The sequence below is a fragment of the Prunus mume genome, linkage group LG7 (assembly GCF_029339155.1).
Source record: "Prunus mume cultivar Tortuosa linkage group LG7, ASM2933915v1, whole genome shotgun sequence".
Taxonomy (NCBI): domain Eukaryota; kingdom Viridiplantae; phylum Streptophyta; class Magnoliopsida; order Rosales; family Rosaceae; genus Prunus; species Prunus mume.
The window spans coordinates 3,376,287-3,392,091 of record NC_142704.1 but is presented as its reverse complement, the minus strand read 5'-3'; the positions used below and the strand labels follow the sequence as shown (position 1 = coordinate 3,392,091).

General features: G+C 38.2%; 3 protein-coding genes and 1 pseudogene across 4 annotated transcripts; 1 reads left to right on the top strand and 3 right to left on the bottom strand.

Annotated features, from left to right (window-relative positions):
* Nucleotides 1-2,315: 2,315 nt before the first annotated feature.
* Nucleotides 2,316-3,140, bottom strand: LOC103337714 (inositol polyphosphate multikinase beta pseudogene; annotated as a pseudogene).
* Nucleotides 3,141-5,697: 2,557 nt separating this feature from the next.
* On the bottom strand, nucleotides 5,698-11,057 carry LOC148915241 (uncharacterized). Of its 2 annotated transcripts, XM_089041324.1 has the most exons (7): nucleotides 10,469-11,057; nucleotides 10,000-10,239; nucleotides 9,193-9,746; nucleotides 8,564-9,153; nucleotides 6,597-7,940; nucleotides 6,431-6,514; nucleotides 5,698-6,250 (listed from the first exon to the last, which is right to left on the bottom strand). In XM_089041324.1, exons 1-5 carry the CDS (start codon nucleotides 10,806-10,808, stop codon nucleotides 6,821-6,823), a joined length of 2,844 nt encoding a protein of 947 aa, XP_088897450.1. In that variant the 5' UTR covers nucleotides 10,809-11,057; the 3' UTR covers nucleotides 5,698-6,250; nucleotides 6,431-6,514; nucleotides 6,597-6,820. The 2 variants fall into 2 exon arrangements, with proteins under 2 accessions (XP_088897450.1, XP_088897449.1); XM_089041323.1 differs by having other exon boundaries at nucleotides 8,564-9,746.
* A 437-nt stretch (nucleotides 11,058-11,494) lies between these two features.
* NDHS (NAD(P)H-quinone oxidoreductase subunit S) lies at nucleotides 11,495-12,502 on the top strand. Its single transcript, XM_008240804.3, has one exon. The coding sequence runs from the start codon at nucleotides 11,581-11,583 to the stop codon at nucleotides 12,325-12,327; it is 747 nt and encodes a 248-aa protein (XP_008239026.2). The 5' UTR covers nucleotides 11,495-11,580; the 3' UTR covers nucleotides 12,328-12,502.
* A 37-nt stretch (nucleotides 12,503-12,539) lies between these two features.
* On the bottom strand, nucleotides 12,540-14,918 carry LOC148915240 (uncharacterized). Its single transcript, XM_089041325.1, has 3 exons — nucleotides 14,750-14,918; nucleotides 13,352-13,509; nucleotides 12,540-12,758 (listed from the first exon to the last, which is right to left on the bottom strand). Exons 1-3 carry the CDS (start codon nucleotides 14,817-14,819, stop codon nucleotides 12,741-12,743), a joined length of 246 nt encoding a protein of 81 aa, XP_088897451.1. The 5' UTR covers nucleotides 14,820-14,918; the 3' UTR covers nucleotides 12,540-12,740.
* Between the last annotated feature and the right edge of the window lie 887 nt (nucleotides 14,919-15,805).

Genomic DNA, 15,805 nt, shown 5'->3' with positions numbered 1-15,805 from the left:
GTGCCCCCTACCGTCAATTCCATCCAAAAATCTATTAAGTTTGATGATGTGGCAGGGGTGTTGTAGTAATTTTGTGTACCTAAGTTTTTTATTCATAAATTTGAGTGGGTAACGTGGCAAAGTGGAGCCCACCTCCATCATGGATAGTTTAAAAAATTGATCTCTCTTTCTCTCTCTCTCTCTCTCTCTCTCTCTCTCTCTCTCTCTCTCATATCTTAAACTAACCTTCCTGATACACAGTGATCTGACCAACATCAGAACCCCCAACAACCATTTTCCCAAAATAGTTTACAAGATTGCAAGTTGAGAGAATATCAACCTTTTGTCATCCTTGTAGAACAAAACATGTTGTTCCAGTACAGAGTTCTAGCCAACAACTCAAACATTAAGCAGCACAATGCTTAAGATTGCATAATATTGCTACATGTTTACCTTTTCCATTTCCCTTGATCATATTACCTTCTAAATGAAGGAAAGCTTAGCTGCCACAGAAATATAAACATTTCTTCAGCTATTGAAACAATCCACAAACACCCAGGAGGCTTCGGCCATAAAGAAAAACAGCAAAGGAAAACATTTGATAAGGTTTAATGAATTGTTATGATCCGAAACCTCTCACACTTAGATAAGTTTTTGTACCAATTTCTTGATACTTCAAGAAGCAGCTGGGCTGGATTATCCTGTAGCAATATATACATGAATGTACCAAAGATGGGCTCCTTGCTATTTTTCTGGGAATAACAAAAATGTTGTTTCCAAAATAATTCTATTCTTCTAGATGGAGATAATTGGCAGCCCAACTCTCTCTCTCTCTCTCTCTCTCTCTCTCTTCGTTGTTTTGGGATGGGAGGCATGAAACTTGAAAGCTGATTAATGGGTATAGGGGTTGGCGTTCTGTGGGAGTGGGGTAGAAAAAACAAAGGGAGGGTTGTTGTTTTGATTTTTGCCGAGGGTGGGTTTTGGGTTCGCCTAAGGAGAGTGGTTTACCAGGAGGGGGCCGATTGGTTTTGGGTTCTTGGGAGGGGTGGGTTACAGGTTGGGGAGGGGTGGTGGAGGAATAGGGTTGGGTTCTGCGCAGGAGAGATGGGTTGCGGGTGGGGTGATGGCTTTCCAAATTCTGCACAGAGAGAAGGGTGGGTTGCAGGTTGGGGGAGCTTTGGGTTTCAGTGCGTGGGGGTTACAAGGACGAGAGAAGGAAGGGGATGACTTGGTGCGATTGGGGAGAAGGGATGGGTTGGGTTTTTTGTTTTGTTTTGCCCCTTCTAAAATCTATTTTATTTTAATGTTTTTAAGTAATTAAAAACTTATGTACACAAAATTACTAAAATACCCCTACCACGTCATCAAACTTAACGGACTTTTGGACGGAGTTAACAGGTAGGGGCAATGTGCAACATCAAACCTTGGTCAAGGGGGCAATGTGGGTCACTTTAACTTTCGGGGGTAAAGTGAGAATTGACCAATGTTTCAAGGGACATTGTAGCATTTAAGCCTTATTATTATTCATGAAAGCCAAATCCAAAGCCAAGCCTATAGCCAAACCCATTGGCCCAACTCTCCAATGATAACCTTACTTATCAAACTAGCATAGTGCTTTGTTTATAAACACCTTTATTTGAGTGTGGATTTTCGATGTGGGATTTTCATAAAGGGCACCTTAAAAGATACGCATACAGAGAAATCTATATTTTTATTGTTGGCACAGTGTGAAAATATATTTAAAGCCCTTCAAGGCCTCCATGATGCATCTATCGACCCTGATATTATTTGGCTCTTATAGCTGATGTTTATTATTCCCTGAAGAAAAAAGACATGCCTTCACCCCCCACATCAGACATACCTGAAATCTTAAAAATTCCGCCCCCCACATCAGACATTTCATAAGCTTTATATAATTCCTGAATCTGCAGTCTTCCTTGCCATTACAGGAAAGGAAATGGCTGCACTGGCTTTTAAACAATGAAATGGATAAAAATTAAACAATGGCATGTAAAAGAGTTAGCAGCACTCTTTCCATCTGATGGGACCAGCAATGGCATGTAAAAGAGTTGTGTAAATAGTTTCAACTATATGGAGGTAACAAGATTGTGTGGAGGCAATTAAATCATAATGTTTTCAACTTTCCAGTTTGCCAGAATAAGCATGGCACATTTAAATCTAGGATCAATAGATGTCCTGAAAAATAAAAAAAACATCAACACCTGAAATCATGAGCTGGGTCTATTTATTATTTTAGTAGTAAGGAAATGGATCATTATGAGAAGAGAAATTGAAAATCTACGATGTTGTTATTAGTACAAAATGAGTACAAATGCTGTTCTTCTCACAGAGCTGACATGTTTTGGTTCAGGCACAAGGACTGGTGACAATATCTGAGATCAATTTTATCAAGGAGCAGAGCCCACCCAAAAAATTATGGTCAATAACACCTTTGCCTTGGATGACATGCGCGAAATCGATGAGTTTGATTTCAGCACCTGAATTCCTCCCTTGCAGTATTGACTCCTTGTCATGCACCATCAGCACTGAACAAGAATAGAAATGGAAAATGGTCTGCTCCTCAGACCATGACTTCAGTTCCAACAATTGTGCCAATATCCCAGCAGGACCACCATAGACAGTCGATGCAAAAGAACAATCTGGTTTGATATCTGAATCTGTAGATGGGTTAGAAGACACAAATTTCCTCAGAGCTAACCTAGTATCCTCAACGCTAAAGTTTAGAACACACTTCTTATCAGGCTTCCAAAATCTGTAGATGGTCTCTCTATCTTTCTTAAGACACTTTATGATATAATCTTCAGCAGCTTGCGGGTACCATGTTCTGGAACCAATTTTTGCGTCTAATACAGATGGATTGATTCTACTTGAGACAATACCTTCCAATGCAAGGTGAGGATACAAGCCAGAACCACCAGACGCCTCTAAACGCTGAATGCTATAAAAGACAGGGAAGAACTTGCGGATGTGGTCTGGAATCCTAGTGTCAGTAGAAAATGATGTATAGAATGCAAGCTCATGGGACCACGCCCATCATTCTGAAGAGGCTTGTAAAAGTTCCCTGAATCATCTATACGAGGGCCAAGCTTCCCATCACCGGCTTGGCGGCCAGCAACTTGATGATCTGGGACCTTAAGCATAGTCTAGAATGTAAAGAAAATTATTAGATGTAATCAAATTACAAAGAGGTTGTCATTGTAGGCAGTAGACAATTAATATTTAAGATTTTGTGAACAATAAATATAGTTCCTTTATGAATTCAAGGATGAAAATTGTATTAGCAATAAAGAAACCACTTGAGTATATCAATTACGAGTTTCTCATCTTCAAGAAGTGAGATGGTAGCAAGATGTATGAGTTTTCTATTATGCTAAAACTCATCCACTCAGCACATTCAACTCAAAGATAATTAATGATTTCTTAGTCCCTATAGAAAAGCGGGTTCAAAATGATAGCAAGATGTATACTGGAGTAAATTCCCGCTATCATGTTTACATACCAAAGCTGTATATCTAGTGACATGCTCCAGGAAATCAAAACCTCCAGAACCCCTCTCTGTGTTTTTGGTTGATGAATAAGTTTAATATGGGCCTTCTCAAATACCTTATAAGTAAAGAATGAAACTGTTGAAACGGACATCTTATAAAACCATGAGGCAGTTGACGCTTTCTTCAAAATTATGCAGTGTTTGTGTTCATGTAGCATGGATATCATGTCCACTCTTGTTTGGGTTAAATTGGGAAATTTGTTATATACCTTTGTGGCTGTTTATTCTTTTTGCTTGACTTACAAGTTGTTTTTGGATTATTTTGTCCATTTGATTAACTTAGGACAGTGTTGGTTTTCAGGCAAAGCGACTGAAAAAATGGGCTTAGGTTTTCGTATAAAACGAGTGACAAATTTGCAATGCAAACCTACTGAAACAAATATAAGAAGGCATTCAAGTTAAAAACTTCACTTAGGAAATGGTTTTATATCAATTTGTAAAATAAGTCTTTTCTAGACATCCATCTTTTGTTTTATATGCTGAAATGCAGAATATATTTTTGATATGGATATCTGCGTATGTAGTTTGAATTTTAAACCGGATTATTATATATATATATAAGTATATAACTATAAATCCAGGCCATTCTAATAACCTAAGCCTCAAATACACGAGGCATCATCAAGTTTTGAGTTAAGGGTTTTTTTTTAATTTATTTTTAATTTATAAATTTTAATAACACTTTTAACATTAACATAGACCATTAGAGTAATTCACTATTTTTTGGTGATGCAATTTTGTTTCTTTCTCCCCAAAAAAAAAATGGTTCTAACTTGACTTTGTCAATTGTTGTTGTTACATTGAATTGAATACATTTTGCCGATGTCCGTGAGGTATGTCTGAAAGAGATGCAGCCTTCGGCTTAAGCAGTCTGGGTATGGGGCATATCTTGATAGAATAATGGGATCACGGAGAGATGTTGTTACTGCCGCATGGAAGACTGACTGGTCTTGAAGTTGAAGAGGGGTTTGGTACAAGGTTTGATATGAAAAGACCTCCATGTTTTTTCCTACCCATCTTATAGTTTATGGTTCCTTTGGACTTATTTTCTACTCTTATTTGCATTCAGTGCATAAGATGTTTGCGTAGAATCAAACCGGGCGGGAGAATTGGTGGATCAGCTACTGGGCTTACTGCTGTCCTATGTGTGGTGGAACATGGGTTCGTTCGAGTTGTAGATGACTGAACTGACTGTACCATGGAACGAGCTCCAAGGTGGACATGCACAAACCATTGCTGATCATTGACAACTGAATGACGTGGCGCTGCTGATTGTTGACAATTTCATAACAATAGTCTCCCGCGGCGGATCCAATAATTTTTCGTGTTCATAGTGGAGCACAGAATAATACAATTCACAATTGTTTACGATTTGTCCATTATGCGGGACTTCATAAGTACAAGGACAGAGTGGGAGCTAGACATAGCCTTCACTCTCCCCTTGATAGATCCGCCACTAATATGAGAGAAAATGATGAACATAGAAAACCTCAGATTTAAATATCTCAATGATTATTTTTGTTTTATTTTTTTAGAACATTTTCTATTGAGATAACGATAACATACTAAACTCCACACATACACACACTATACTAAGACTCGACCTAGAACCTTTCATATTACAAACTACTACACTAGTTAGTATTATAAACCACGAATTTGAAAACTCATTACATATTAATCTTCTAATTAATAAAACTTTTCTTGACTTGTGCATTTTACCGACTCTTTAAATTCCAGCCAGGGTGCGCATAACAATAGTCATGCCTATTGCAATTCTCTTGCAATAAAAAAACAAAACAAAACAAAACAAAACGTATTGTAGGCATCAAAATGATATAGGATGCATGACAATGCGAAAGCATGGCATTTACGAACAATTGACAGAAAAGGGCAGTTTTTTTTCTTTTCTTTTATTCTGCATTTCTACGAAGATTAGAGTTATTTAAAAATATTTAAAATAAAAATGAAATTATATTTATTTGTTAAATTGTAATTAAGGATTGGCTTCCTATTTCATAAATAAATATGAACCTAAACAGTTTGATGATCCAGGCACCTAGACTATTCATGCAATGTAGAAACATGATAACAAAAAAGTGCATCAGACTGAATGAAGTAAACAAAGGCAGCAACCACAAATCATGAGATAAAGAGAAGGCATAATTTTGATCGGAAACAAACAACGTAGAAATTGTTTCAATGTGTACTTTCAAAAGCAGCATGTATCCGACTTACATTCACTGACCCAGACCCAATTGAGTGACCCATCACACCCTCATCAGACACTTCTGAAAATGGTATATGATCACACCTAGTATCAACTAACATCCAATCATCCGCGCTACCAGCAGAATGTTCACCACCTCCGGAGTCACCGGCTCTGCTCAGGTGACCAGGTGAGCCAGGAGCAGATTGCGACGCATGGTCGATAGTAGGACAATTGTCGTTGATACAGCCATTTGAAGCGTCCAAACCGACAACAGAAACAGACTCGTATACTTTCTTATAGGGGGCAGAACAAGTAGGAAGCAACTGCTCTGGTTTGGACCCATTGGAAGATGAAATTGGCTCTGTTTGCTTCTCTAGGGCACAATTTGGAACAAAATCCATGTTCTTTGCACTACAAAATGATGCTTTCTGTTTGTTGAATAATGAGGGGAGAGGTATGGCCCTCTGCTGCTTGTAAAAGGACATGGCTCTCTACAAAATAATCACAAATCAGAAGTGTTAAACCCATATATTAGGCTATCACAAAACCAAATACCAATACTCAAAAAATTGTTGTATTTTAATAACATAATCATGAAAGGGTCCAAATTTCTAGATCACTTTATGTTGGTAACTTGGTACTAATTATATAACATCTGACCATGTTCATACCTGAAAAACACAATCGTTTATGGCAACAAAAAGAGAAGCACTCGAGTTAAGTTTGGAAAGCTCTGCTTGGGTTTTTACAACCTCCTGTAAAACAAAGAAAATACCATTATGATCGAAAAATTAACATTATAGTAGATAAACCACAAGATCCAATTATAAATTTTACCTCCAGATAGAGAAGCTTCAAAGAATCTTCATCAACATTTTGACTCTGTTCTGCATCCATTAGTTTCAGGCATTGATTATATAAATCTGGATGAGTAAGCTCTGCCGAAATATCAAGCTTAGAAAGATATACAAGCCAAAGACGATCATCATCATCCTTGGATATCTTCGAAAGTTCAGGTAATTGTTCAGCAATACTGTTGGATGGTTTAGGTGGTTCCTTTGCTAAAGCATCACCGTTTTGACCAATTTCAATCTTCTGACTCTGTCCACAAGATCATCACACCGGTTCTCTTCATTTTGAACTAGCAGACTTGATGCTCCGAACCAAATTTCATCCTCTTGTATACGTACTGCAGGATCCTTTGCCTGAAGTACAGAAGGCAACTCTGGATTCACACCATCATGTGGGCCCTTCCACAGATCTGTTCTTGTTTCCGACCGCTGGCCATCAATTGGTTCTCTATTATGGTTCCAGTCAAGCCTCCCATATGCTAGAGAATTAGTCCGGGCAACACTGTTAATTTCATCCCACGCAAACAATGGAGGAGGCTGAGAGCCATCAATAGGATTCTGCCACCCAAATGAATGGTCTTGCCTGAGGAACCTGTCAGCATCATGGATACGATGGGGAAATAAAGAGCGTATATCCATCACAGGTCCGACACCATACATTGGCAAAGCAGAAAACTGATGCATAACTGGATGTAAACCAACAGGGGGAGGACCATGACTGAAATGAGTGAAGCTGTTCATTACTGGAGAAGGCCGATTTGGAACAGCGCTCCAGGCATTAACTGGAGCACCGTTCCTGGCATTGCCATACATTCGTCCAACAATGGAACTATTATTTCTCTTGTATCGATGGCGAGGTGGAGGAAAATTGGACCATGAGTTGCTAGGCAATTGATCAGCTTTGACAGAAGATAAAGAAGAGAAACCATCAATATCTTCCCGGGATAACTCACCTGTAGGAGGTGTCTCTGAATGCTTCTGCAAATTTCCTTCGCCTTCAGTACCAGATGAGTCTCTGTCCTTGGTAACACCACTCCTCTTTCCAAATTCTTTATTATCAAAACTCCCCTTAATACCAAGTGTGGTAAACTTAGAATCATCAACTAGATGCACAGCAGAAGCACAGGCATCAGGATTCAAGCACCTTTCAGCAGATAAGTCACCTAAATGGCTGTCATCCTTGTCAATCAGTCTCTTGGTAGGCTTAGACAAAGAAGACTGTTTGAGTACTCCACGAACATCTGCAACCTCCTTAAAATGAAGGAGACTATGCCTAACCCTTTCTTGAGGTTCAGAGTCACCAGACATCAATTCTGCTTCCCTTGAGTGCCTAAAGAAGGTCCACAAGGACATTCATTAGTAGAGGTTCTAGAGCACAAATATTTTGACAGTGATTGCTTCTTGTCAAACCAAATGACCAAAATAAAAAAAAAATGAAGCACTAGCAACCATAAGATCGTTATGACATATCCAGACAAACTCCAAGTTCCTATATGCAAATTGCTACTTAAAATTGTAAAGAACACATAAAAGTAGTCACAAGCTAATTTGACTGAATTAGAAAAGTTTCAGCATGTCACATTGTTCAATATTTCCCTTCATCATAGAGGATTAATGCCCGACATCCATGTACAACTCATTCATCTTCATGTCACTTATCAATATGGTCTACAAAGTCCATTTTTGAAACAGATAATTATTGGCACAATACCATTCATTCCAAAAACCACTACAACTAGGCACTGAAACATGCATAACCTTTCAACACTGAACAACAAATGCCTTTTCTAAGAAAAACAATGCTTGCTGCAGCAAGCAGACACAAAAGATGCAAAAAAGAAATTCATTTGAACATAACAACACTTGCTGCATTCATGAGTACAATACAAGACTGCATTCTCTAAAAATCCTTACCACATGATGAGAACATAAAATAAGAAGAAAAACAATTACCTGCATTCGTCTTTCGCAACATGAGAATAGGAGCTAGGGAAACTCATCTGTCTTTTATGACTTGCATTAAAGTCTGCATCAACACAGCATTTGTGAGAATCTTCTTTATCATCGACAGACTTTACCATGCCTCTGCCTGTAATTTTCTTTTCTGCATCAGCGTGTTCCCTGGTACTTAGGCACCTACTGTAGATTTGGTCCTCTTTATCATCATCTCTCTTTCCCCTATCTTCACTGTATCTAGTGTTTTGACCATCGTCATAATTACTACTATCAAATCTTGATTTCTTATATCGAATTCCACCAGCATTACTTTTATCCCTAGTGTACTTAGTACCTGACCTGTCACCATTGTGATCTATTAAGGCATGCTCATCCTTGTGCCTGTCTTCCCAGTGTGTTTTCTTCCAATCAACATCTTCCTTAGACTTGCTATCCCTGTGCCTCCTATCTCTGTCAGCATCTTCTCCATATCCATCCTTGCAACTTCTGACACCATCTCTTCCATACTTGACCTTATAACTTCTGTCACCATCTTCTCCATACTTATCTTTATAACTTCTGTCACCACCATCTTCTCCATGCTTTACCTTATAACTTCTGTCACCACCATCTTCTCCATGCTTTACCTTATAACTTCTGTCAGCATCTTCTCCATCCTTATCCTTATAACTTCTGTCACCATATTCTTCATGTTTTACCTTATAACTTCTGCCAACATCTTCTCCATCCTTATCCTTATAACTTCTGTCACCATCTTCTCCATACTTGACCTTATAAATTCTGTCACCATCTTCTCCATACTTATCCTTATAACTTCTCTCTGCATCTTCTCCATGTTTAACCCTATAACTTCTGTCGCCATCTTCTCCATACTCAACCTTATAACTTCTGTCGCCGTCTTCTCCTTGCTTAACCTTATAACTTCTGTCACCGTCTTCTCCGTGCTTCACCTTATAACTTCTGTCACCATCTTCGCCATACTTGTCTTTATAATTTTCATCATCCATGTATCTTCTATCCTTGGCATGCTTGCCCGTTGAAGACCGCCAACTATCATTATCATCTCTTACATAATCTTTATATTTCGACTTGTCAACAGAGCCATCTCTGTTCCTCCCAATTTGTTTCTCAAGCTCCTTCTTTAACTCGGGATTTCGCACCTCATCTTTGAAATACCTCTCTACACAGTGAAACATATAAACTTAAAAAGATACATGATATTAATCAGGTTGAGTGCAGTCAATGTGTATAAAAATCATCAATACAAACTTTTCAAAGATGAATTATATCCTTATTAAGAAGCATCGAGACCTCAAATTACATTGCACATTGTACAATAAACATTAATAGGAACAATAAAAGTATTTAAAATAAAAAAATAAAAAATTTAAAGCACAGCGTAAACACTCGCAAAGAGAATTCAATCACATTACCCATGTCATCCATTCCTTGTCCAACCTCTGGAACCTTCTCCTTCACATCATTCCTAATCCTCTTAATATCTTTTCTCCTCTTTGAAGCAATGTACTCGACCTCAGCTGAATCTTCATTATCATCTCTCACATAATCTTTATATTTTCCCTTCTCAACAGAGTCATCCCTGCTCCTCCTAATATGTTTCTCAAGCTCCTTCTTTAGCTCGGGATTTCGCACCTCATCTTTCAGAAGCATCTCTACAAATTCAAACATATATACTTTTTTCAGATGCATGATATCAATCAGTTTGACCGCACTCAAATGTGTATTCAAATCATCAACAGCAATGTTGGAAAAGAATAAAATAAAAATAAAAAATTCATCAAGATGCAGTAAAACCTCAAACTACATTGCAATCATCACCAGAAACAGCAAAAACTCAAAGCACAATGGAAAACACCCACACAGAGAATTCAGTCACATTACCACTGTCTTCCGTTCTTCTACGAACTTCTGGAACCTTCTCCTTCCCAACCTTCCTCTCACTATCTCTTCTCCTCTTCGAAGCAATGTGCTCGACTTCAGCCGAATATTCGACTCCATTGCCACGCTCTCGCGGTCTTCGCTTCTCATCGGGGCGCGAATCCTTAGAAACCCTAACCGAGCTCTCTTCTTTACAATTCCTGCTTCTTTTCGTATTTACTTCGCTAACTTCTTCGTCAACTATTTCTATCTTCTCTTCTGAATCCGAGTGGTCTAATGCGGCGTCGTTTGAGCTGTGCTTGCTCTGCTTCTGAGTCCACTTCTGTCGAGAGTTCTTCCCCATGGTTGTTTAACTTCCGCTGAGAAATGAAAAACTTGTTTTTGTTGATTAAAAAGTACAATTGGAAAGAAATCGAGATAGAAATCCAGCGACGGTGAGAGTGGGTAGCGATTTCATCGGAATCTGACGGCTCAGATTGCCGGCGAGAGAGGGCGGAGGAAAATGGCGGTTTGATGATATGAGAGGGTTTTGGGACGGAGGAGACGGTGGACTCAAGGGGTTTCTGATTGATGTGAAATGACCAGATCACCCTCGTTCAGATTCCCGGGTTACTTGTTGCCTTGTTGGTTTGCCACGTCAGGTTCAGCCATGCCCAAATGGAGGGAACACATTGTCAAATTTTGCACACTACCATCACTTTTGGGCATTTGGACCACACAAAAAAAAAATATTTCTTTTGGGCCACACAACGAGCCCAATCCTCTGGAGGCCTTTGACGTTTTTCCACACTCTATATTGGAAGAAAGTCTTAGGTTCGACTGTCATATACGGCAACACACTCACAAATAATTGAAACCGATACATGAGTGTCTCATCTGATCCCAAACGATGAGGTGTGTATATCGAAATGATGGGTACAAGTGTTTGGCACGTGTCTTTTTGCTGGTCTACATCACAGATGAAGACAATAATACTACAGGCATCAAACAGATAGGGAAGATAGAATCATAGGACATAACCCAACAAGAGTCTATTGTGGCCACAAATTAAAAGTGATGATATTTCTCTCTTCTTCTTCCTCTCTCTCTCTCTCCGTTGATTGCAGTGGTAAAACATGGCTTCTAACATAACTCTCCCAAGCTTTCAAGGCCGTCTTCTCAAATCCAATTTTCTTGGAAAAAATGATCTCTCCAATCGTGCTCATAAATCGTCTTTCACAATTCACAAACAGCCATCGATCCATTCCCTAAGGCCATGTGCCAAATTCAATCTATCTGAAATCTTGGGAGGCAGAGGGCTTTGCAATGGTGAAGAAGGTCTGCTACAAGAGCTTACAAAAAATGTTGAAGAACAAAAAGATGTGGAAGAACAAGTATCAGCAGCCGTTGCTGCTGAAACAGATGAAGAAAAATCAGATAGTTCTGCGGCAAGTGCTCTTAAAAGCGTTCAAGAAGATGCTTTTGAAAAGGAGCTTATGGGGCTTACTGGGGGATTTCCTGGTGGTGAGAAGGGGTTGCAAAAGTTCATTGAGAAAAACCCACCTCCCAAAAAGCCATTGGTTGCAGACTCTGGATCAACTGCGGCACTTGTGAGCTCAAAGAAGCCAAAAGCACCTGAATTGCCATTGTTGCTGCCTGGTATGATTGCCATTGTGAACAACCCTAATAGCCCTTATTACAAGTACTGTGGCATTGTACAACGAATCACCGATGGGAAAGCTGGGGTTCTTTTTGAGGGAGGGAATTGGGATAGGTTAATTACTTTCCGACTGGGAGAGCTCCTGCGCAGAGACAAGGGCCCTCCTGGCAAAAATCCCAAATCTGCCGTCCTCGAACCTTTTCTCCAAAAGGATTCTGAATGAGTCATTCCCTTAGAAACTCTATCACATGCATATGTATTTGAATTCGGAATGTGCAGTACTGAAATTTCTAGCTTAAATGGCACCCACTTGTTGAATGAGTCATTCCCTTAGAAACTTTATCACATGCATATGTATTCGAATTCGGAATGTGCAGTACTGAAATTTCTAGCTTAAATGGCAACCACTTGTATTGTAAATTGCATGAACAAGACTACAAGAGAAAACATGTCATTAGGATGCCAATCAAGATCACATCTTTATTGTTCAAAGTGTTGTCTATCATTATGAATTTCAGCTAGTAGGTTATTCTTCAAACAATAGAAAGAAGTCAACTCTGGATGCTTCCAGGTGCTTAAAAAGGGTCAAAATATTGCCCAACACATAGTCCTCTGTACTTCAATCTCCACACAGGATCAGATGCAGCCACCCAGCTGCCCAAAGACAATTAACATAAATAAGTAAATAAGTGCAAGCCCAAAGAAAAGACAGACAAGAAATTTGATTTCAAGTTTGTCACATTAGCCAAGAAAATTGATTTCAAGTTTATCACATTAGCCCTTTCAAAATTTTGATGACGATGGTTCACTGGACTAGCGCCCATCCTGATCAAGACTCAAATGTTTAGTTCACACTTTATAACTCACATATCAAAAAGAATCACCATTCATCATATACCATAGCTTTTTGGCGAACAATACATGTATCTTAAACAGTGAAGAGGAATTTCCTAACAACTGCTGACTTAGCATAGATTTATTAACTATTAGTGAAACTGAGGAATCCACCACTTTCACAACATTAGCCACTTTAGCCATTTTCGCCACTTAATACCAATAAATACATGACGCATCAAGAGGCAAGCATTATCCTTTTTACACAGTTGATTATTTGTTTAAGCCTCAATAGTGATTAAAATCACAAGACAGAGGAAGCACTTAAGGCTGCAAAATTCATTGCATGAAAATTTGATGAATCAAACCATAAGTGTAGAACTTCTTGAGACAAAAAGGAAAGTTCCACATACCAAAATGGCCTCAATCTCCTCTTTGGACACTGGTGTTCGTTCGGGTTGAAGAGAAGCTTTTCCTCCTAAGGTGGTGGTGGTTGAGGCCTTTGAACCGGAGAAGAAAGTATGAGAAGCATCACCAGCCAAAGGTTCTGCTTGAACGCGAGATTCGGAACCTGCCAAGTAAATAATTACAAGTGTTAAGAAAAAACACGAACTATGACCCACAAAGAACAACATAGTATCTAAACAAATGTGTATGACTCAATGGAGAAGAACAAGTAAGAAACTTCAAACAATAGCTGAAAATGAGGATTACAATTAAGATGAAGATCAACAATAGATTCATCATGCATGTCCAATTTTGCTACACCGATAGATATGCAACACGCACAATGTATGTATTTAATGTTCTTAGACTGTCAATTATGACTGCAAATTCAAACAGGATTTCATCTTATCAACAGTTCTCATAAACAGTCCAACTGTCTGATAAAATAGCATTATCCCATACATATTTATATGTTGCCATAATTTGAATCCATATTACATGATTCTTCGAGTCTGAATATTACATGACTGAGCATGAGGCAATCAAAACAAGAAAACTCAAAAGTTGGTTCCCCTAAGTTATATGACTCCATATTGTCAATCTAAATTGTAGCATTGCCCACTTGTTTCGCGTACATGTCACCACATCAGAATGAATGAAACCGCCAAATCAATTAAAGATCAACAACTACCAATAAAAGTGGGGATTGGATTTGGGGTTATGTTGCATTAGTTCACCAACCTCAGAAAGTATAACGTTTAGGCCGAAACATTCAGGAACCAGCAGAAAATTCAAAACTTACATTTGAGGCTCCCTCCCCAAGTGGCATCTTCCGGTTAATCCTATTCTCAATGTAATCAATTCCCATATTTTAAGCACTGCCTACACCTTACTTTCAGCATTTGCATGATGCAGCCAAGCCGAATAGTTTATGCACTTAAACCAACAAACAGAGATTTCCATCCAATCGAGGCAGCTAATCTTAGTAAATGAAACCTATCAATCTATTAAGCTCACACAAATGGTTGCCCAGAAGCTTAAACCAATGGCAACATGTTACAAAAGCAACCAATTGAAATCAGTCTATAGTTCATACCATTAGGCGTTTTGGAGATATCACATATCCAATCTGTGATTCAATGTAAATACAGAGAAAGAAAATAAGACATAAATAAAGTTCCCAAATTTACAAGCAACGCACAAATCTTAGGCCAATTCAACAGAACCCATAAGAATTGAAACAAAAATACAGCATAAATTCAAACACATATGTACATACATGCAGAGACCTTAAAGTTAGTGGAGAGTAAAATCAATATGTTGAGGTGAAACCAATGGTTCAGAAAGCGATTAGAACGACAGACCAGATGGTTTGGGATGTCTCTGAGGAAACTTGATGCGAGGGATTCTCTTCATCGCCTGGGCTCCACCCATCTCTCTCCCCTTTTTTTTTCCCCTTCCTTCTGAGCAATCTCTCTCCTCTGTTGAAACGACGAATAAAAAAACTTAAAAGTCTAATAGTCCTCCCACAACGATATGGGTCACACCCGTTTTGTTAAGAAAAGTGTTGGAAACTTGGGACAAATAAAAAAGTAGAATTTCGACCTAAAATAAAATAAAAAAAGTAGAATATTCTTTTACATCTTAGTGCAAATTTTTCATAACAATTTACGCATCTAACTCTCAATATTTTCCTTTTAAATCTTAGACGAAGTATAAATTTCAAATCACTACACCATGTTAATTACAAAGAATTTTTGCCAATTAGATTAGTTAATTTTTTGCCAGTTAGATTAGTTAATTTTGCTTACCAAAAATTTATTTAGTATTTTGAGACAAATTAAAATTGTGGTATTAAAGTAAGGGGCTTGTAACTCAAATGATTAAGATGAAACTTTAGGTTCAATTCTTCCTCTTTCAAATTGTTTATATATAAATAATATTTTTTTTAAAGTTTTGGTATTGAATTGGGACACAGATCAAAATTCAAGTACCAAAAAAACCCTAAAACTTCTTTGGCATTTTGGGTTGTATTAGAATCACCAAGTGGTGTTTGTAGCTCCAGATCTACACCAACTCCATACATATAACATAAGAGCATGTCTAATGTAAGGGCAAGGTGTAAGGAGTAAGGTGTTGTTTTAGCCCCCTCAAAATGGTACTATTCACAAAATTTAGCCTCTTAATTTTTTTGTGGGTCTAGTGGTGGTGAGGGGCTAGGGGCTAACTCAAAACTTGTTATTTTAATTTATTATTATTTCATTTGTGATAAAAATCAAAGCATAAGAAAAGCAACATAAAATTTTATTTTTGAAAACAATTTTGAGCCATACTTATGAACAGCAATTTTGAGCAAAATGAAAAAAGACAAACAAGTAAAAAAGTTTGGAGTAATTGAGAGATTTTTTAGGTGAGAAGGT